The following is a 21,835-nucleotide window of genomic DNA, read 5'->3' on the forward strand; positions in this document are numbered from 1 at the left end:
AGGAGGATGTGTCAGGGGAGGTTTGGGTTGGGTATTAGAAAAAGGTTCTGCCCCCAGAGGGTGCTCGGGCTCTGGAACAGCTCCCCAGGGCAGTGGTCACAGCACCAGCCTGACAGAGCTCAAGAAGCTTTTGGACAATGCTCTCAGGCACATGGTGTGATCCTTGGGATGCCCTGTGCAGGGCCAGGAGCTGGACTTTGATGATCTCTGTGGGTCCCTTCCAGCTCAAGATATTCTATGGCTCCATGATGCACATTTCAGGGGTTCTGCCTGTAGGGTCTGGCTGTACCCCTGCTCACATCCTCTCCAGGCTGCTCTGCTCTGCTGTGCTGTGCTCTGCTCTGCTCTCTCTGTGGGGAGCCATGGAGAAACAAGAGCCAGGAGGGTCTATCAGGCGTCACATATCTCTTTTTGTTTTCCCCACTGCAGGCCATCCTCATCAGTGAAGTAGGGAAGGAGAGCATTTTGTACACCTGGGAGTCTTGGAGCTGGAAGGGGAAAAGACAAGAGAGGTGCCAGGAAGGAAATCTGTCCCTACAGAAATAAGAGAGGGGCAAGGAGACAAGTCCAAGGTTCTCCTCCAGCATGTTGTGCAATATCATCCTTCATGAGGAAGTTCCCCAAGGAGGTGAGGCTGGAAGGAGGAGAGAGCAAAGGAGGAAACCGTGACAGGAGGGAGAAGGAGCAGTCTCTGCCACACACAGTTCACTGGACCTGTGCTGAGAGGGGTTAACTCTGTCATGCTGCTGGTGATAAGGAAATGTTTGCTATCTCAGTGTGTCAGATTCAAGGGGTATCACCCATGACTTGCACGCAAGATTATGCGGGGGAGGGAAGCTGAGCACAGGTCACATTCACGGTTCAGCACAGCTCTGCAAAACAGCAGATTTTATTTCTGCTAGGAGGGGAAGCTCATGCTTTGCTGACACCACTTCCCCAGTGAAGTGATGCTAAGCCACACTGGAAAATTTCCACACAGCTCGCTGACAAAGGAAAGCCAATTGTGTGTTGGGAAAACAACAAAGTTATACAGCAAAACTCAGTGACCCTAGGAAAGAAAAAGCCCTTCATGAAGACTTGGGGTGAACCTACGTGGATGTGAACCTGGGTTTTCCAACCAATGGGGGCACTGGTTTGGGGTGTTCCGTTATCCACCTCCTGTTTTTAGGAAAGCTGCTGCAATTGAGTGTCTTGGGGATCTCTCTCCCATGGCCAGGGCAACATGTTCAGCAGTTGTGGAAGGGCAGGAATGAGAGATGACAGGACAGAGAGGTTGCATGATCCAAGTCTGTGTCCTTTGGAAATGAATTGAAGTATCTACAATACTGGAGGACTTGCTGGGATTATACTTTGTGAGTCTGGCACATTCCAGCATCATGGCAAAGAAAATTATGTTATATGCTCAGTCTAAGTTTGGACTGTTGGAAAACAGATTCAGAATCCCTATTTCCTTTTCCGGACCCTTTTTTTCTCAAGTTTGTTTCGTTCCAACCCCACCCATTGCTACATGCTGTGTTATCCTCGGCCTTGTCTCTTCATGCTCTGCACGAACGGGCCGTTCGCACTCGCGGCAGTCACAGGCGCACCGGGGGCAGCGGAGCTGGAGCATCGCGCTCCCCGCGGGCTGCGGAGCCGGGACGCGCCGGGGCGGCGGGAGCGCGGCCCCCGCCCGGGAGCGCGCCTCCGCCTGACGTCACAGCCGAGCGCGCGGCGGGGGCGTGCCGCGGGCGCCGCCGGCGCAGCCAATGGGAGCGCAGGGCGTGTCCCGACGCAGCCAATGGGCGCGCGGGGCGTGTGGCGGCGGCGCGATGGCGGCGGGGCTGTGCTGGCGGGCCGGGCTGCGCGCGGGGAGGCGGAGACTGTGAGTGACGGGCCGCGCGCGCGGGCGGGGCGGGGCGCGGGACCCCCGGCGCCGCCTCCCCTCCCCCTCCCCTCCCCTCACGGCCAGAGCCGCGCCCGAGCGGGGCTCCCCCGGTCCCCACGGGTGTGCGGGGCTGCCCTCGGGCACGGGCAACGTGGGAATGGCAGTCGGCTTCCTGCTCTAGGGGACGGTGTCCCTGCCCGCCGGAGGGGAATTGGAATGAGGTGGTCCTTTAGGTCCCTTCCGACCCGATGTATTCCGTGCTTGCTCCCGTTACCGGCACGTTGCCCTTGCCCGGCTGTCCGCTTTGGTGCAGCTCCTGTCCGGAGGGTGACCTTGGGTCTTTCCCATTCGTGCTCCCGGCCTTGGAGGAGCGGGCTCCTCAGGGCCCCGTGCCCCATTTCCCGCAGGGGGAGCGGGGCCAGGCGGGCCGGGTCCGCACCGGGGCTTTCCCGTTGTTCAAACAGCATCCTGTGCCGCCTGCTCCATCCATGGATGGCCCGGCATAGGTGGTGATGTGGGCAGGAGAAGGGGTGCCAGGGCCCCCTCAGCATCCCTTATCCTTGGGATGTCCTGGGGGCCCCCGTGAGCCCGGGGGTGCGGAGTCCCCGTGCTCCTGTGGGGGGACACGGCTCCTGCAGTGCCTGGATGAGGGAAGGTCCTGTAGGCAACGCATGTCCGCTTGTCAAGGGCCCGAAATCAGCCGGTGCTTTCCCACAGGTGGGTGAATAGCTGTCGGGAATAGCACGGATTTCGGCAGGATGCTAGGAAAAGCTCTGCTTTAAACACAGGATCGCCGTACAGGTCAGTGTTGCAGGATCAGGCTCCGAGTGACAAGTGACACGGAGGACAAAGGCTCCACTGCACTTTCCTGCTGGAGAAGTGTGCAGGTTTCATGTCCAGCTTTCTGCCTGCAGGTGTGTGCCTGCCTGTTCCCGGGGGGCAGGGAGTGACTTCTGCCAGAGGGAGGGATTGATGGGTCTGTGCTCATTTAAGGCAGGTTTTCAACAGCACTGCTAGAAGGGGAACACTTTTTTTTTTAGTATTGATATTAGGAAGGCAATCAAGTGTTAATTCATTTTAGTATCAATATTTAAAGCTTTAAATTCTCGCATTCTCTGCTGAGACCGTGGTTCTGTAAATATTTTATAGCTGAGTGACAAAAGCCTGTGCAGTCTGTAAAACTGTAACGTAGATGTTACTGTGAGCATGCAATATTGATGCTGGTGTTCTTGGGGAGCCTCAGGGACAGCTGGAGTGCTTTGTGCTGTGCTGGAGGCACTCTGAAGAGCCCAGTAAGTCCATGTCAGTCATTCCTGCCCACAGGAGCATCCTGCCTAGCACCCAGGGTCATTTTTCCAGCCTGCCTCCTTCAGTGCACTTTTACAGCCAGTTTCTGGGGAGGATGCATCCACATACATGCTTTTTTTCCCCCCTTGTTTTCACCCCCTTTTCCCCATATTGGTGCAGAATCATAAATGCTATGCCTTGCTATTTCTGGTCATGAAGAATTTTGAATATTCATACTGTGGGGGGAAGAGGAATCTGCACAGTGTGAGGGCAGGGGTGATGACCTTTATGTGTGCACAGCACTGTTCAGGGCTGGGAGAAGAGGCTGCCTGCATGCCATGGTGAGGCTGCTCTCTTCCAGCTGTGGCTTCCTTGGCTGGTGCTGCCCTGGGTTGGGACATGGCTGCCAGGCATCACAACACCCTTGCATGACTCCCAGAAGATGTGATGGTGTCCCCGTGGTGGGATTTGGCTGCTCCTTGTCATCAGTGCTGCTGTGGAGCCCAAGAGGCCACTGGGCAGGTAGAGACCACAGAATTTTGGGCATCCAAGCAGTCAGAGACCACAGCAGGATGAGGCATGAGGAGTCCTTGCTCACTGTGTGCACTTGGGAGAGAAAATACAGGGATGACTTCAAATGTCAGCAATCAATCAACACGTTGATTGGATTTAATTGGCTCTTGTGTCCCACAGAGCTCTCTGCCATGCTGTTGGACTGGGACCCTAATTACAGCAGGCACCTCCGATGTGGTGTGGCTGCCTTTCCAGCTGCTGCCCTCCTCCTTCCTGTGCGTGCTGCTGCCCCCGTGAGGCTGGGGGGAAGCAGTGCTGCCCAGAAAAGGAGGACCGAGTGTTTGTGTTATTATCAGGCAGGTACCCAGAGCTGGTTTTTCTTATTTGCCATGTTCCAGAGCCTACTGGGCTCTCTCTGCCTGTGAAAGATTTTTGTGTTGGAAAAAGTTAAAAAACCTTTCATCCAGCTGGTTTTAGTAGCAAGTGCAGCTGTTTTTGCTGTTGTTCTCGCTTTGCTTGGTGATGATGCTGTGAGAGAGGAGCATTGCACATTGAAGCACGGTCACCTGTTTGCCCTCAGCGAGCCAAGCACGTCACCCACGTACAAGAGGGCTTTATTACATGTATTCATTTACTGGCATACCCCAGGCAGATCCATACCCAGGTGCCTGTGCTAAATCAGTCAAAGGCAGCATCCACACCTCAGTGGGGCGCTGCAGAGCATGGAATGTACAGCGTGGGCACGGAGAGCCTGTTGTGCCAAAGGGGCAGACCCTGGCATGCCTGCTAGGAACAAGGAGCCTGACGAGTACTAACCCGTGTCAGATCTTCTTCAGAGACTGTGCCTATGTCATTTAAAATTTCTAGCATTTGGGAGTTTCTTTTCTCATCATCAGTTCTCATCAATTTCCCTCCCGGGAGTCCACCACTCCTGTGTCTTGTGTTTCAGGCTCCAAGTCTGTATCTGCTTGGTAAATTAGTGAAGATGTTTTTCAGGTATTGGACACTGGAGGGTGCTAATGCAATGGGAGCTGAAATTGTTGTAGCAAATTAAAGGGTTCCCTTTTGTTAGTTGTGAAATAGTTTTATTCTTTGTTGCAGGTTTTAAATGGAAAGACATGAATTGTGGTCCTTACCAGTAGCTGATCCTGTTCAGCGTGTGCAGAGCTGTGACCAAGAATATCAATAAAGTGTTATGTCTGTGAGGGATTTCTTTCCTTAACCTCAATCAAAAAAAATCACTCATTTTATGTTCTACACATTTTTAAGAGTGTCTTTTGAGATTATGGCCTCGGGGTGAAAATTATTTGAAAGTGTGACTTTCTAGTGATAAAAACACTTTATCTGGCAGAATTGCTGAGCTGCATGTGCAGAGTCTGCTTTTCTACAAGGTCACTTTGGTTCACTGAAATGAATATTGTTGTGTTGCTAGTGGGGTGAGAACCTGATAGCAGCTCACACTGGGGAGGGCACCCATTGGGGACACCCTGAGCACCCCTAATCAAGTCCCTGGCACTGTGATCCTGTCTCAGTGGTGGACCTGATGGAGCCTCAGTCTACCTTGCATTCTGGGCTGTGTGTGAGGGCATTCCATCACAGGGAATGTGTGTAGGATGGGGCGTTCCATCAGCCATCAGGTGAAGCACGTCACAAAACTGAGCCTTAGCTCTGGTGTTTCAAATTCACTCAAACATTTTTCTGTCAGGTTAAAGTTCCATTGAGAGGTCTTAGAGCAAAGGAGGTATTACCTGTTCTCTCTGCTCCAGCTTTCTGCTCAACCAGGTCTCTGCTCTCCTTTCCCCTTGGCAGGAAGACATGGGGCCAATATAAGGTCCCTGTTGTGCACTCTGGCAACTCCACAGTTGGCATGAAGGACTGTGAAACTACTGCCCGAGCCACTTTTCATCCCGGCAGCAGCAGAGGTATGGTGGTGGATAATTAATGCTAATGAGAAGCAGGGTGCAAAGCTGGGTGTGTCCAGCTAATCACCACTGGCACCTCAACTGATCTGCCAAAGCCTGCTCTGTTCTGGACAGTCCTGCGTGCTCCTGTACCTGCCCTTGCAAACTCATCACCCAAATGAAAGCCAGTATTTGTAAAATATATGAGCAAACAACTGGGTACAAATACACCTTCCTTAGAAGCCTTGTTTGATATGCATGGCAAATGAGTGAGTTACTCTTCTGTCTCATTCCTTTTGCAAATGAATTGGGTTATCCCGTCCTGGAAAATATTGTTATCTTGCTGTATTATATCAGTCAGGTTTTATTCTCTCCCAGATGATGAAGTTTGCTTACATATGGTTCAATTTTTATTTCATTTAAAAATACGCAGTTTTTTTCTGAATTCCTCCTTGAACTGAAGATGTGTATGAACACTAGAGAAAGAGCCTGTGGATGAGGAAACCAGAATCTCCTGTTCTGATACCAGCAGGGGCCTGCTGTTGATCTTGCAACCAGAAGCATGGACAATTTCACAGCAGAGTCGCTTGGGTGTTTATCAGAAGCAGCAGAAATGTACCCAGTTAAAAGTTTACACTTCTTTTGCCAAGAGTTTTAGTAGCTTACCAGAACAGGGTTATAAGGGGATGTGAGCAGAAAAGCTTTTAAAAATCATTGTAATAAGTAGTGGTACTGAAGACACTCTGTTTAAGAGTAGTCTAAGCACACAGATGAAGTCTAAGCAGACAGAAAGAGATCTGGTTGACAGTATTGGTCTGGTTTAGCAGCTTTCAGAGAAGACTGCTTCTTCCATTGCAGCTCCATGCTTCCAAGCAGAGAGCCAGGGTATGCATCCTGGTGTTGTTTCCAGAACCAACGTGCTAGCTGTGGTGCCAAAAGGATTTGAATTTGTGCATTTTATGTAGATGGTGTCCTAACTTGGAGTGGGAGACCTTTCTCCAGGAGAGAAGGTTAATGGACATTCCACCAAACCTGTGTGTGTGACTGCATTGAGTTTAAACACTGCCAGCTGTGGGATGGCATCTTGAGGTCCAGTGCCAGCCCTGCATGGGAAAGGAGGGTGTGTGTTCCCTTGGTGGGTGCTCAGTGCCTTCCATCATTGAGCTTTCACACACTGGGGCAGTATTTCTTGGCTACTCATAAAGGCTGGGTGAGTGGGATCCCTGGAGTTTTCATACCTGTTGGGGAGATTGGGCTGCTGTACTTGAGGTCTCTTTTCTTAAGAACCATTCTGGCAGGTAAAAGCCCCTTGATGCTAAGAGCTTGGTAGAATTTCTGCTGATGAACCCCTGTGTATCTCCTCCTGTCCTCTGCACATCATGTGAGTTTCTGGTAGTGCTTTTTCCTGGACCCCTTTCTCACACCTCCCCGAGTTCTGAACCTCCTTGTTTGGAAAGGGGAAACACTCAATTTGCCCTCATTTTGTCAGCTGGGCTGTGCATGGAGGTGTTTCTCCAGCCACTGTCCTTTTATGCACTTCCCTCTTCCACCCCACAAAGCTGAGGAGCACAGCAGGTCTGCAGAACTTCGACTGCAAGCGGGTCTGGAGGTCAGTTTGTGGTTTCTTAGCCCTGGGATGTTGAACAAGTCTCCTTCCTATACTTTACCTTATTTTCTGGTCAGACCTATATTTACTTCCCAGGTCTCCCTGTGCCCTTTAAATCTCCCGGCATCACTGGTGTAAATAGGATTTGCCTGTCCCTGTGAAATGGGCATCTCTTGCCCTGCCTTCTCTGGCTCTTTGTGGGACAGGGGTGTCCAGTTGTCATTGTCTGCGTGGCCAAACCTGCCTTCTTCTCTGCCTTTTTAATTAAAAAATGGTTGGCATCAGGGGCTCTGCAGCAATGAAAGGGGAATGATGAAACTTTGAAGAATTTGGGGCATAAAGTTGATCTCTAAATTTCAGTGTACTCATTGCACTTAAGCACTTGATACATTTTATTATTGAGCATTCATGTGACCTAATTTCCCTTAGTACTGTACATTTAGCTTTATACATCTGCACCTAATTTGTAAAAAAGGACTTAATGAGAAACTTCAAACAGTTTAAATGTCAATTACAAAGAAAGCGAGGTTTTAAAGTTCCAGTAATCTGTCCATATTGGTCATCGAAACATGATCCCAGGTGGACGTTAATTCGAGACAGATGGCATTCCAAAGGCACAATTACAAAGAGCTTATATATTTTCAACACTAACAAGCTGTCACGCTATGTTGTAGCTACACTTCCACTACTGTATAAGCACAATTGCTGCTTTATCTGCTGTGGACTTGGTAATAAAGGGGTTTGATTCCCCACTCTTGATATTGTCAGTGGGATTTTTGTGAACCGGAGAGCGGGGTTAGTGAGTGTGAATATCTTTCATCTGCCCAGCCTGTTGGGTCGGGGGGTTGTGTTTGTTTCTGTGGTTTTTGTTAAGTTGGTGAAATGCTCTTCAAGGGAAGGAGAGGAAATGTTGAATATGGGCATAACAAGACTAGTTCATCACAGCTATATTTCTATTTCCTGGCAACATTCATTAACTTCAGCCTTATCAGCTGCTGGGCAATAGCTATGATGATTTGTTAAAACCCCCAGCATCCTGGATGTTTTCAGTTAAAAAGTCATCTGAAAGCCTTTGGAGTAATGCACATGTTACTTGGAAGACTGAAGTCCAAGGGATTAATAGTGGCTTGACTTGCAGTGGTGTAAATGGGCAGCAGCTTGGCTGCAGCCAGGCAGGAGTGCTACCCTGGGAAGAAGGCAGTTGGAATTATTTTCAGATTTCTGAAAATATTCCTAGGCCCAAAGGCAGAGGTGGAAGAGCAAGGTCAAGGACGAAGGAAGGTCAAAGCAGGGTTTCCATTAGACTGAAGCATCAACATGTGGAGTAGTTGATCGAGTAGTAGATGGCCCTAGCCTTGCCAGGGGGTTGGACTAACTGACTTTTAAAGGTCCTTTCCAGCTCAAACTATTCTGTGTGGTAGATGGCAAGGTTTGTTGTTGAAGGACAATGTTTGGTATCTAGTTAGTAGTTGAGGTGGGCAGTGATCCGTGTAACTGAATGATGAAAGTTAATTTGGCATAATTTCCAGACTTTTTGTTTGTTTCTTGAAACCAGGTCACTAAAAAGCAAGACTTGCATGTCTATGACTAGACGGTGTTTTAATAGGCTTCAAAAATTCTGTGCTGCTAGCAGCAAGATTAATAATGCTCCCCAGGAAGGTTTTTAAGCTCCTATGGGCACGAGTGTCCTCTAAGAGATGCTGAGAATTAAGAGCTGGTATTTCTGCTCCTTTATCTACCTTTCATTGGTAAGTGGAGAAGAAAGCAGGAAGGCTAAGATGTTCATCCTCGCAAGGCAGGAATTAAATGGTAAGCTTACACTCTTTAATTTTTGTTTTTCATTAATGAATGTTATAAATAGGTTTTTTTAAAAGCATCATACCTGGCTTCCATTTTTGAAGGAGTTATAGGTGCTATTTGAAATATGCAGCTCACCAACAAGTGAATTGGACTCTTGAGCCACACTTGAAACAAAATACCAATTTTGCCTGCAGTTTTACTAGGTTTCCTGGTTTATGCAGTGGCATTTAAATGGCCTCTAATAATTGTTTTTAGCAAGAAAAAAATTCAAACAAAAATGAAAAACACAACTCAAACCTCATTAGCACTGTATTTGGCATGCCATGAATCGTTAAATCTTTATATAAATGCAGAAGTAATTTGTAACAAACAAAATCCTTTCTTTTTTTGGAAAGACTTTCTTTTGACTTTTTGTTCTTACTGCTAAGGTGCAGTATGTTTTCCAAACACTGGATATTATTACCAGAATAAGAGCAGAACCAATCAATGTTTTAATTACATATTATCTATAATCCTTGAGTGTCAGATATACTTAGTTGTGATAAGTGAAAAATATTAGGTGCAAAAAAAAAAAAGACTAATAAATACTTAGATAAGGTCTTTTTAACCTAATTTTTTTTTTTACCTAAATGTGGTGCTATTGTGTGTTGTTTTCAAGTGGTTTCCCCTTGGATTTTCTCAGTGCTTATCAGGGGAACATACTGAAGTCTTTTTATTTAGATCAGACTTGCTTTGAGAGTAACTAATTGTTCAAGTCCAAGTGGGAAACTTTCTCGCACCTGGAAAATTAGGAAAGCAAAAGATGTCCACATCCTTTCCCTGGTGGTTCTTCACCTGTGAATTTGAACTGCAGCGGTAGTAAAAGTTTTGTGGACCTCATTTTATGTGAGATCATTAAGCGACAGGAGAATTCAGGACTAGCTGCCCTTCGTAATTCAGGACACTGAAAGGTGCCATTTATAAGCTCAAAGTGCCTGCAGGAAGGCAAAACAGGCTTGTAAAACCCATGCTCCAAACCCTGCAAGGGAACCAGTTTGTACTGCTGCTTGCAGCCTTGGAGTGGCAAAATTGCAAAGGTGGTGGGGTTTGGTTTAAAAAAATGGAAAAACACCTGCCTTTAATGTTTCATGTAATAACTTGAGTTTTCACACTTCTTGTGTTGATAACTCTCTTTTCCCATAACAACCCCAAAACATCCCAGGCTGTGATTCCAGTAAAACCTTAGCAGTTGAATTGCCCAGCTGTTGGACTTACTGTCTTCCCTGTTACAGCCCACTGTTTTGCTGAGCTGTTAATTTGGCTATAAAATAAGTCTGTCCTGGCTTTTTAATAATATTTTGCAACTGGTGACCTTGGCCCATGACATGGGCCAGGCATTTTGTAGGGAGAGCTCCTGCCTCCTTATTGCTTGAGAAGGAGTAGCAGCATGTACAACACTCAAAAGGGGGTGATATGGTGATAGGCTGTTGTTACAACTCTGAATAGGCAATGTAATCTGCAAAATTCACAATATGCTTTATGCATTTAGAAAGCCTGAAAGGCAGCCCAAGGAAACACTGAGCCCAGTGTTTTTTCCCCGAGCAGGTTCTGCTTTCCTTACCTGCTCCCCTGTTAATCCTCAAATAAGAGCTGGAGCTGTTGTTTTAAAGTTCATGACCAAAATGTAGCAATTGCTGCCTGGAATGAGGCATCCACATCTGTAATCTGAAATGGCTGGGGCTGAACTCTTCCAGTCAGGCCAGAATAAGCCGACTACTCATGGCCACATTAATGTCCTGTGGCTGAAGTTACCTGGGTGCCCATTTGCACTGTCAGAGCCCAAATGCCAGTGGAGACAAGAGCTGACTGCACGTCAAGTCTGCCTGCAACATCTTTGCTATGTTAATCTGGGTTACTTCCACACCTGCCTGCTTGTGCACACCTATTCCAGCAGCACCTGGCTGTGCAGTGTGGTATTCAGCCTGTGCTCCCTCCTCCTGTGGATCACGTAGGAGCCAGTGGAATGGCTGCACTTTGGAAGCACATCAGTATTATTCCATTCTCTGTCACTGCTTTTGTTGGATTGCCGTGCTCAGGGCCCCAGACACTGCACTGAGCTCACTGTGACCCCAGGCCTTTGCAGAGCCGACTGCAGGACTCAGACCTTTGTAACTACTATTAAAAGGCGGTTATGTGACTGTTTATGTTACAGCCAGGTGCTTTGCTGCCTGTGGACATGCTGTTACTTGACAAAATTTAGTATTTTTTAAATTTGTGATGAATATACTTTCCTGAGGACCTTACTCTGTGTAAATGGCTCAGCAGCCTTCAGCCACTGCTCAGATTTCTGTGGGGGATGTGAGTCACGTTTTCCAGGCTCTCTGAAGGGGCGTGTCCACTACAGCATTCCTGTTATTTCTCTATTTCCTTTGTGAAGGACATAAGGTTTCTAGATATCATATCAGTAATATATTTCTAATGACATTTTTGGGGAATTTATTGTTCAAGTTCTCTGACTTGTAGTACATTTCTGAGTTCTGTGGGTTCCTTTATTGAGGCTTTATATATGAATGCATGTTTTATGGGCTTATTGCCTTAACCATTCACTTGTTTTGTTAAATCTCTAGTGATACTAAAGCACTGAAGGTGCTTTGGGTTGGGTCAGCACCAAACAGTGACTTCGATATACTGGAAGCACAAAATCTGTTTTCTTACTGACAGGTTTTTTTTTAGAAGTTGATAGATGTGGAAACCATTTAACAGTTGGATTTTTTTTACTTTCCTGTTAAACTAAGCTACTGAGGAAATCATCCTACTGCTACATGCTGCAATATGTCAGAAACACCGTTATGTTATAGTTGCATCATTATCTAAAGGAAAAATTGAGTGTGGGTTTGAAGTCGACAAGTGATGAAAGTAGCCCTGAGGTTGTCAATTAGAAAGCTAAGGCCTGGAACTGATAAGTTAATGACCAGTCCCCTTCACACCCCCTGGCTTTGCTGCCTGCTCCCGCCTCACCCTGCAGCAGCTTTACTGCTTGGAACAGAAATAAAAGGCTCCCATTACTTTGTGTCCCAAAATGTATCTCACTGATCCTGTTCGCTCAAAGGCTTGGCTGATTGTGTTCTTAGTTTGGACAGATAGTTAAATGAGGAGAAATGAAATGTAGCAGATTGAAAATACAAACTCAAAATAATCCCTTTTTTATTTTTTAATTAGTTTGTTCATTTTTGTTTAAATGTTGAACTGTTAACATGTTTTTTTTCAGACTATCCTCCTGCAGTACACACAGCAAATTTAGCAGCAGTGCATAATTTTAACTTCTACCGTATGTTTGTTTGCAGGTTTTAAAAGCTGAAACTTAATGGCAGGCAGTTGGAACCCATGTGTGCCTGCTAAAGGCAGAGGACAACATGTGTGGTTTTTTGTGAAGGGAATACTGGCTACCAAAGTTTATGATACAATGTAATACAAAGTGTTTGTATTTTGCTTGGGCAGGAGGGAGCTAATGTGTTGCCATTTCTCCTGGAGAACACGTGGGCTTAGATAAATAGATATTATTTATCTTAGGTAAACCATGCCAAACAACAAACAGGACTTGCTCAGATTTTAATGATTCTTGGTGTGCTGTGTGGTGAGAACAACAGTAACTTTATGAAAGGAATAGTATTAGAAGTAGATACAGGCATTGTGCAAAACAAAACATGTAATTCATCTTCAGTTTTTGAAATTTCATGTATAAGTTTTTAGGGCTTGTAAAAGTTTGCAGTTGGGTACCCCCTTTGCAGTTTGTTATTGGCACTGCTTCAGTGGCAATGGAGAGCCAATATTTTTTTCCACATAGCCCTCTCTCAACCTAGAAGAGATAAGTAATAATGAAGAGTTTGAGAAGGCAGTTTAATTTGTAAGAACATGCAAGTTTTTGACCTTTCTGGTAGTTTCACTGTAACCAGCAAACATCTGTTGAAAAATAAAAAAATTGTAAAATTGAATTGCCACTTACCTGATGCAATCCAATGAAATTATGCTCTGAGCAGGGACTGCTGCTCTGGAGTCCCTCTCTCCTCCAGCCTGATTCCAAACCATGGAGTAAATCTTTTTCTATCTTAATTCACAGGATTAGAGATGTGACATTGTGTTAAACAACTCGGCATGGATGTGCCACCTCTGATGTGCCACCTCTGCCCGAGACCCATGGGTTGAGCTTTTCAGTACTTTCCCACAGAAGCAGTGCAGAAGAGGTAGTACATGATTTTCCAAAGGCACATGTTCCTTCTGTGCCCTACTTTAACTTACTCCTTGAGATACAGTACCCATAAATAATGAAAATGTGCAATGACATTTTTAATTAGAGGCTTTGTTTTCTTACACATTGTGACGCTGGTGTTTCTAGAGCTACAGGATAACCTCTTGTGGTGGCCTGCTGCAAGAGAGGTTATCTGACGATGAAGAGCACTGTATCTAGTTTAGCCTGACTGGTTCAGGTATCACATCTGCCAGAAGGTATAATTCTGCAGTTTCCTTCTAAGATGATCCTTCCCTTGGATTGCAGTTTTGTCTTTGCAGGAGTCTTCTCTAGTTATTTTTTGAATGAAGTACTGAAAGTTAATGGTGTTGGGTAAGAAAAGCTCTTATCTTTCTGCATTTTTCTCCTCTTGCCCTCTTGCACGTCAGCCCAGCAGGGCTGTTGTGCAAGGTACATCTACATGCTGTAAGGAAGCCTGTCAGCCAAATTTTGGTGGAGCCAGTAACTGCTCTACAAAAGGCAGACTGATGCCAAAAATCTCCATCTCTCCCAGTGGGTTGGGTTCTGCTCCTCTGGGATTTTTCCCCCTCCCCTTTTGTTTCTGTTATTGGTTGTGTGTTTCCTCACCCATGACACTTTCAGCTTGACAGTCCCTCTCTTGCCACGTGTTTCTTTTGTCATGCTTTAAGCACATCTGTGTGTTTCAGTGTGGATGGTTTGATATGTGTGCTGTTTGCTCACCAGTATACACCAGTTGCTGCCACAGCACATGAAGAACAGCATGCTGAACAGTGCCCATCTTAGGGTAAAGGCTGTGGTGCCCTACAGAGAGGGTACAGGCTGAATTTGGTTTTGTCTCTCTTTCTCTACCTAAGGAGTAAGAGTCTCATTTTAGGAGGAAAAGTTTCTTTTTTGTTTGCAATGCTGGATCCACATAAACTCTTGACTCTCAAGAAGTTTGGTTGCATTGGATCACGTCTGTCTGAAGGTAGGGAAGCCTGGCATCAGAGCTTTTGATGATATAAATTTTCGAAGGCTAAAAATCAAAGGGGCTCCTTTCCACCTACATACTTTACCTTCTCTGCCAAACAGAACCTGAGCAATGCTTCCTTCCCTTTAGAGTGCTCTCAAGCCCCATTTCACGTTTATCTGACTAGGTAAATGTAGGAAAGAAATGAAAATGACTTACCAAAGAGTGATGTGGCATTTCCTAACATTTGTTTTCATTCTAGTAGAGAACCTTAAAATTGGGAAAATCTTGCCTAGATCCAGTAATTTGGAATGAATAGAACCATGTCTTATACACAACAAATTAAAAAAAAAAAAAAAAAGAACAAAAGAAAAGGAAAACACAGTGACACAGTGCTTGCACAAGGGCACATTCAGAGTGTGAAAGTTGACTTGGGATTTCCAGATTTGTAATTTCTAAGACAAAATTGGAGTGCACTGTGGTCTTTATGCAGTCACAATGGATTTCCTTTGAGTATATCTGAAATGATACAGACCTCAGTTAAGTCAACCTTGTCTTTAATGTCAGTGTCATCATCTAAGACACATGCCATTGGCAGCATGTCTTCCCACAGAAACTCAGCACTGGTGTTCCTGAACAACATAAACCAGAAAATGAATGTAGTCTCAAATGGCTGCATTTCTTTGGGCCTTTTTGCTTTGGGTATTTTTTATCAGCTTCTTTGACTGCTTTTGCCTGGAAAATGGTATATTAACCTGAAAGCACGACTAACAAATGGCAGAATCTAAGAAACAAAAATAGACATGATAGTTTAGGTTTGGTATTGTAATCTATGACTGCATAAAATGACATTGATTATGCAATGGTAATGGCAAAATTAAATGGTTTTGAACCTAAGCATAAACTTGCTGGGGCAAACCAACAATAGTTTGGGCCTTTCTGGTATTTCGGACTGCAAATACGTTGGGAAGCCTTGGCTTCAGAGACAGGAATTCTGACCCTTTGCCAGATGGATCTGTTGCAATGCCTGACAAGATCTGCAGCGTGGAGAGTAGGACCTGCAGGATGTCTTCACTCCACAACCATGAAGGGAATTAGTTTAGGAAAGAAAGACATTGAAAATTTCTAGCACTTTAGACACTGCCAGATTCTTTTTCAGACCACTTGCAGCCTGTTTACAACGGATAAAAATTATGTTCTGGCATCTTTATATAAAATATATGAGATGTAGGTCTTGCTGCTTTCTGCCACCAGTAATGGTAATGCTGGTATATTCCTCTGTTAAAGGAAAAAATTCTGGAACTAAATGATAAGCAGAGAGCTGAAATCAATGAGATGGCAACAACTTTGTGATCAAGAAATAAATAAGAAAAACAGTTTTCAAAAATTTATGCTGGGTATATTTATTCTTAAAAATATGCCTAATTGCCTAATAAAATTACAGCAAATCCTAAATTTACTGTAATCTGTTTGAATAATAATCCCCCACCCCCAGCCAAAACAGAAACAGTGCTTCCAGGTTGTGGATCAAACCATTCAGCTGATGAAAGTCAAAATCTAAACTCTGGAAGCCCAAAGTGTTTGAAGTATTCTGTCGGCTTTTGAGATCAATAGCCTCCTCTGCAAGTACCAAGAGAATATTTTCTTCAATATATTCAATTAGCTCAGTTAAATGACTAATTTATTCAAACTTGACCAATTGGGAGTTGAAAGAAGCAGAAAAGCTTGTTCTTCTCTACCAATCTGTGAATAAAAGCTAATTATGAGAGGATTAGATTTGCTAATACTACAATATTGGAGGATATTAAGACCAAATACTAGATTGGTGCTAATTCTAGCTAATACTAAGTTATTTTAATAGATAAATTTTTAAATCTAATCAGAATTTTTTTACAAGTTCAGCCTCTCTCAGATAGTGCTATGCAAGCTATAAGCCATCTCATTATGTCTTAAATTGTATTCCAGTTTTCATCCAAAGAAATATAAATTCTAAGTAAACACAAAGAGATCAACTAGTAAATAATAATTGTGCCATACATGATTTTCTAATAAAAACAGTAAAATTAATCTGAAAAAATGTATAATGAGGTATAGAAAAGTTTAAATATATATCAGCAGAGCTACTCTGTCCTTCTGGCTAGCAATAAGAAGTGCCAAATTTAGTGTAAAAGCTATATTTAGTTACAAAGCAACATACTTTAGTGGTTACAAACTGAGAATTAACCTTTCTCCAAGAAAATAACTAAAACCTTTACATGGGAAAACATGCTTCAAATTAATTATCTAACTCAAGGTTTCCCATTTGGTAGTGTAGTTTATTTTTAAGAAAAGTGTCTTGAAAGATTTAATCCTGCTGAAAGTCATCAATAACTGAAGTGAACCTAACCATCAGTGCAAACTTGACATAAGGATTCAGGAATTCAGCCAAGAAAGCGATGTCAAGAAAATGCGAGGATACAATTTTTCAGTCCTGTCCATAAACATTTGGTACATGGGACACCCCACAATGAAATTTAATTACCTCTTCTGCTGGTAGGATCACGAGAGAAAACCTTGCTTCAGGCAGCAGCACAATGAGGTACGGAGGACACGATGGAGCGTCTCGGTCATCGCGCCTTTGTGGCAGAGACGCTGCTGAGTCCTGCTGCCTTTGGTCCATGGTGTCCCCAGCTCTGGGACAGAGCCACTGTGGTTCCTCTCCATCTACTGGTCGCTCTGGAAGCTGTTCCTGTAAATGCCAATTTGTAACCTGTCATCAAATTGCTTTGAAAAAACACTGCTTTCAATTGCTGCTTAAAAATAATTTTGGCACTTCCCCACAAGCAGAGTCCCCAGGTGGTGCTGAGTTTCTGAGGGGTGGTCCTTCTCCAGCAACTTACTTGACAGTGTGGCTGGATGACTCTTCCTCACCTCTTAGCCAAGGTGAATGACTGGAGCAGTACAGACCAGTGCTTGGTGCAGTGCTGCCAGACTAAGAAGCAGTCTCAGGGTGCTGCAGCACCCCATTTGTGCACCTGCTGCTGTGTGCCTGGGTAGCTTCTTTATGTTTTGAGCTCTCATGAACATGGGTTCCTCATCTCCAGCAGGTCCATAACAGAGCAGTGTAACTTAGCAGTAGCACACTAGTAAATAGAAAAGGAATTTACGCTGGACATTTTGCTGGGTAGAATGGCCTGTTTCCCCCAGCTCCGTATTTTCCCCAAGGCTGATCACTTCTGTTGCTGACAAGCCTGGGAGAGAATTGTTCTTAGCTGGCCACCCAGCCTGGTGCTCACTACTGGAGGCACAGCAATGCACCAATGATGGGTGTTTAAGGGATGAAAAGCCCAGATGATCATGTTTACATCCCCAAAACTATTAAGATGAACAGGCCATGGGTTCATCCCAGCCTCTGTTCTTTGCAGCCTCCCTTACTGGGCTGTGGGATCCCCAGCCCTGCTTGGGCATTCACCGTGACAGCGACGAGGCTTTACATCTTTATTGAACTGTAACCGCCAGTGTAAAGGGTGCTGAGATAAAGGCTGTGTGTTACCTGCCCTGTGTGTCTGCCAAGGCTCCAGACTTTTAAATATGCTCTTTCTTTGCAGCCCGTTTCAAGTGAAAATCCAGATTTTGCCATCTCTCCCCCACATACATCCACTGTGAAATTCAGCACAATATTTAGGTTTCTCTGGACTGATTTTCAGGACAACTTGGACCTTAATTTTTTTTCCTGTGATGTTTCTAAAACTGGCAGAAGAATAATTTTTTTTTAAGCCTGCATATGCTGCAATGAGTATTTTAAAATAAAGATTTTTTTTTTTAATCTGTAAGCATGTTTAATGCTTGTATAAGGTGCCAGATTTTAATTACAGTTGGCATTTATAAGTGTGGTGCTGGCAATGGCAACCATATTGCTGAAAAAAGGCATAAATTTTGACACTGGCAATATGGGAACCCAGCATATGAGACTGTAAACCTCATTGCTTCCTGTTTTAATATGCTGCTTTAAGGGAAGGTCTTTTAACGGTTAATATTTAACTAGAACATTTAGGGTTTGATATAAAGTTGTTCTAATTTCAAACTATTTAGTAATTTAGGTCCTATCAAAGATCAGCTTAGGTAATAACTTTCTATTAAATAGCCTTTAAATAAGCATGGTTAAAGTAGGGAAAATAAGATGCTTCATTACAAGAAATGAGGTTGGCATCTACCAGGTTTTCCATTAAGTTCCAGGTCACAGACAAATAAAGGAAGTATGTTAGAAAAAAAAACCTTTTTAAAAATAATTAGGGAGATGTCTGTTTTGTTCACCAGATGGAAAATCAGTAGTTGTGGGTGGTCTGTGCTGGATGGGGCATCTCACAATTGGCAGAACTATGCCTTTAACTTTTAAAGTCCTGGGACAAAATGTGAAAGTAATTGACTGTTCCGAATGCTCCCTCTCCGGATACCTAGCATGCTTTTAAAACCAAGATTTGGTGAGTTTCTGACTTTTTTTTCCCTACAAATGCTCAAGCTGTTGTGTCTAGTATTAGGCCAATTGGGTATATTTTGGTAGCTGTTTAGTGGGGCTGTTGTCTTTTGTGTTTATGCCTGCGTGTGCCTGGACCTGCCTGCATGCAACTGAAGTGCCACAGCTTTACAATTAATTCTCCATTAACACAAGATTTTCATAATATTGTTGGTGTTTGCTGTGTTCAGAATATATGTAACTGTTGGCCAACATCATTAGTTTCTTTCTTCTAGTTAATTCAATTTTAAGGAATTTAAATCTATCCACTTGCCAACATGCTAAAGAAAACAAAGTTGCAATCCCATTTTCACAAACAAGAAGAAAATTCTTGGTTTAAAATAATTCAGGCATTTACAAAAGTATTAAAAATCCACAGTATTCTTTTTTTTAAATGTGAATAAATAAATCCAAATGTGCACGTGTGGATAGCATGTGTAAGATATGTATATTAAATACTGTCATTTATGAACATATTAGAATCTTCTTGGTGCAGTTTGTAACTTTGCTCGCTGTTTCAGAACTCCTACGTTATAATTTCAGATTAATTTGAGAAAACAGTATTTTGAATGTGGAAGATGGGTTAGAAAATCCTTCTATTCACATTAAGAATAACACATTTTATTATCTGCACTGCCATAAGAATGTATTCTGTTCAGTGGTGACCTCTCAAAGAATGAGACAGAACCCATTTATGTCACAGGAGGCAATTGCTTTATATTTACCTTACTTTACAGACAATTTTTTTGTAGTTATCTATATGAACGGTCACAGGGAATTGTATGTGTGTGTTATATCTATATTGTGGCTTGTGTTAAACCGATCCCCACACTTATTATGTAGAAGCATTCTTGAAGATAAGTGAGGCACTCAACTTAGTGCCTTCTTTGTAAAATCCCTTTTGCTATGCATGACATGTACTCTGTATTTTTTTCCTTGCAGTAAATTAAAAGCTTTTTTCTTTCCATGAATCTCCTTCCAAGAAAACACATACAGCCTAATAACACTCGCCTTGAGGACCGTGCATTGCCTCCACTACAAAGCCGTGTTTTCATTGAAGAGATAATTATAATATGGTTTAATGTTCTTGTCAACCCTGAAACACTGTCCCTAAAGAGTGCTATTCTGCTGGATGTCTTTTTGAAGAGAGCTGAATGTGCCTAAGAGAACATACACATAGCCACACACTTGTCTGATAAACCAGGACATTTTTAATGCAATAAATGCTCTCTAAAAAGAATTATATGTTTTCTAAGGTGCTAAATCAGAACTGCATCCACTACAGTGGATGCTAAAAATACACAACATTTTCTTGAATGTATTTATTTTACTTTCTTTTCTCCCCATCCCCCATAATATTTATACACTTTAAATCCATATAAGAACATAGACTCATAATAATTAAAACGTTTTTAATGTGCTTTGAGGCACAGACTTCAGATGAGTAAAAAAGCCCAAACTGGAAAACAAATGGTTCTTCCTGGGCAACAAACACGCTTGGCTGTTAATATGCTATAATTTTCTGCTTTACTTAGTAAAAACAGCAATTACTTATTTGTTCCACATCCCCCCCCAGCACAGATGCTCCTCAGTCTGTCCACGTTGGAGCACGGAGCGGGCTGTGCGCGCGGGGCCACGTGTGCCTGTGCTGAGCGCGACGCAGGGCAGCCTTGCTCCCTGCACTGCTGCCAGCACTGCTTTACTTGCATGGCCTTGCTCCCCGCATGCTGCACTGCTGCCAGCACTGCTTTACTTGCACAGCCTTGCTCCCTGCACGCTGCACTGCTGCCAGCACTGCTTTACTTGCACAGCCTTGCTCCCCGCATGCTGCACTGCTGCCAGCACTGCTTTACTTGCACAGCCTTGCTCCCCGCATGCTGCACTGCTGCCAGCACTGCTTTACTTGCACAGCCTTGCTCCCCGCATGCTGCACTGCTGCCAGCACTGCTTTACTTGCACAGCCTTGCTCCCTGCACTGCTGCCAGCACTGCTTTACTTGCACAGCCTTGCTCCCTGCATGCTGCACTGCTGCCAGCACTGCTTTACTTGCACAGCCTTGCTCCCCGCATGCTGCACTGCTGCCAGCACTGCTTTACTTGCACAGCCTTGCTCCCTGCACGCTGCACTGCTGCCAGCACTGCTTTACTTGCACAGCCTTGCTCCCTGCACTGCTGCCAGCACTGCTTTACTTGCACAGCCTTGCTCCCCGCATGCTGCACTGCTGCCAGCACTGCTTTACTTGCACAGCCTTGCTCCCCGCATGCTGCACTGCTGCCAGCACTGCTTTACTTGCACAGCCTTGCTCCCTGCATGCTGCACTGCTGCCAGCACTCCTTTATTGCCACGGAGGCTGCTTTGCCACCAGCCCAAGACAATGGTGTGCTGGCTGGGGCCAGGAAGGCCTTGCTTTGAGCTTGCTTTGACGTTTCCAGATGCTTTGCCAAGCTGACCTTGACTGTGTGTAAAGCTGGACAGTCACACCTGTTAAGGCTGAAGTCTTGTTGAAGAAATCTTTAACATCTTGTCTTTTGCGGTGGTCTGGTGGTTGGGAACGGTGTCTGGTGCTGCTAAAAGCAAAGTAGTCTCCGAAGTGAAAAGGCTTTGAGGCAAATGCAATCACAGGGTGGCTGAAGGCAATGCAAGATCCCCCTTGGCTTCAGGCTGTCTGGGATTTCCCTCTTGGGTTTCCAAGACCAGTTAAAGGCTGACACACCACAAAAAGTACATATGACCAAAAGAACAAAAGCCCCAAAAAGCTATGGACAGCACAGTTCCCTCACTCCTCATATGACTGTTAGTGTAGACAATAAATTGTGCGGCTCAGCACAATGCAACCTGCTGCTGAATCAGGTGCCTGGGATCTTGAATTTAATACCTAATTATTTTTAAAAGCCATTGTAAAATGAGGAATATGAGAGAATATGTTAATTAATTGAAAGACATTCTAGTAAGCATTTAATTAGCATAATTCTGGAAAGGCAGTACAAAAGAAACACAATCCCTCGCAAAAGTGTATCATTTGAATCTTCATTGCAGTTATCTCATCATAAGCAATCAATTTGCTTGCTCTGAAGCCAATGGGATTTATTTTTTTTTCCTTTGAGAAGGAATTACAAAGTAAGGCCTTAAATTAATATTGTAAATAATCTCTCTAGAGAAACTTTTCACTGCAAAAAT

The 21,835-nt window shown here is 44.3% G+C and overlaps 1 protein-coding gene across 1 annotated transcript in view; it reads left to right on the forward strand.

The window, feature by feature from the left end:
- The first annotated feature begins 1,808 nt into the window (after nucleotides 1-1,808).
- The window catches only part of CLYBL (citramalyl-CoA lyase), a 165,195-nt gene continuing 145,168 nt past the window's right edge, over nucleotides 1,809-21,835 (forward strand). Inside the window, exon 1 of the mRNA XM_054271891.1 lies at nucleotides 1,809-1,861. Within this exon, the coding sequence (XP_054127866.1) occupies nucleotides 1,809-1,861 (53 nt within the window). The remainder of the gene's footprint in view (nucleotides 1,862-21,835) is intronic.

This window comes from Melozone crissalis, unplaced genomic scaffold (assembly GCF_028551555.1).
Source record: "Melozone crissalis strain CALT ecotype California unplaced genomic scaffold, PUWL_Pcris_2 ptg000013l_1, whole genome shotgun sequence".
Lineage (NCBI taxonomy): Eukaryota > Metazoa > Chordata > Aves > Passeriformes > Passerellidae > Melozone > Melozone crissalis.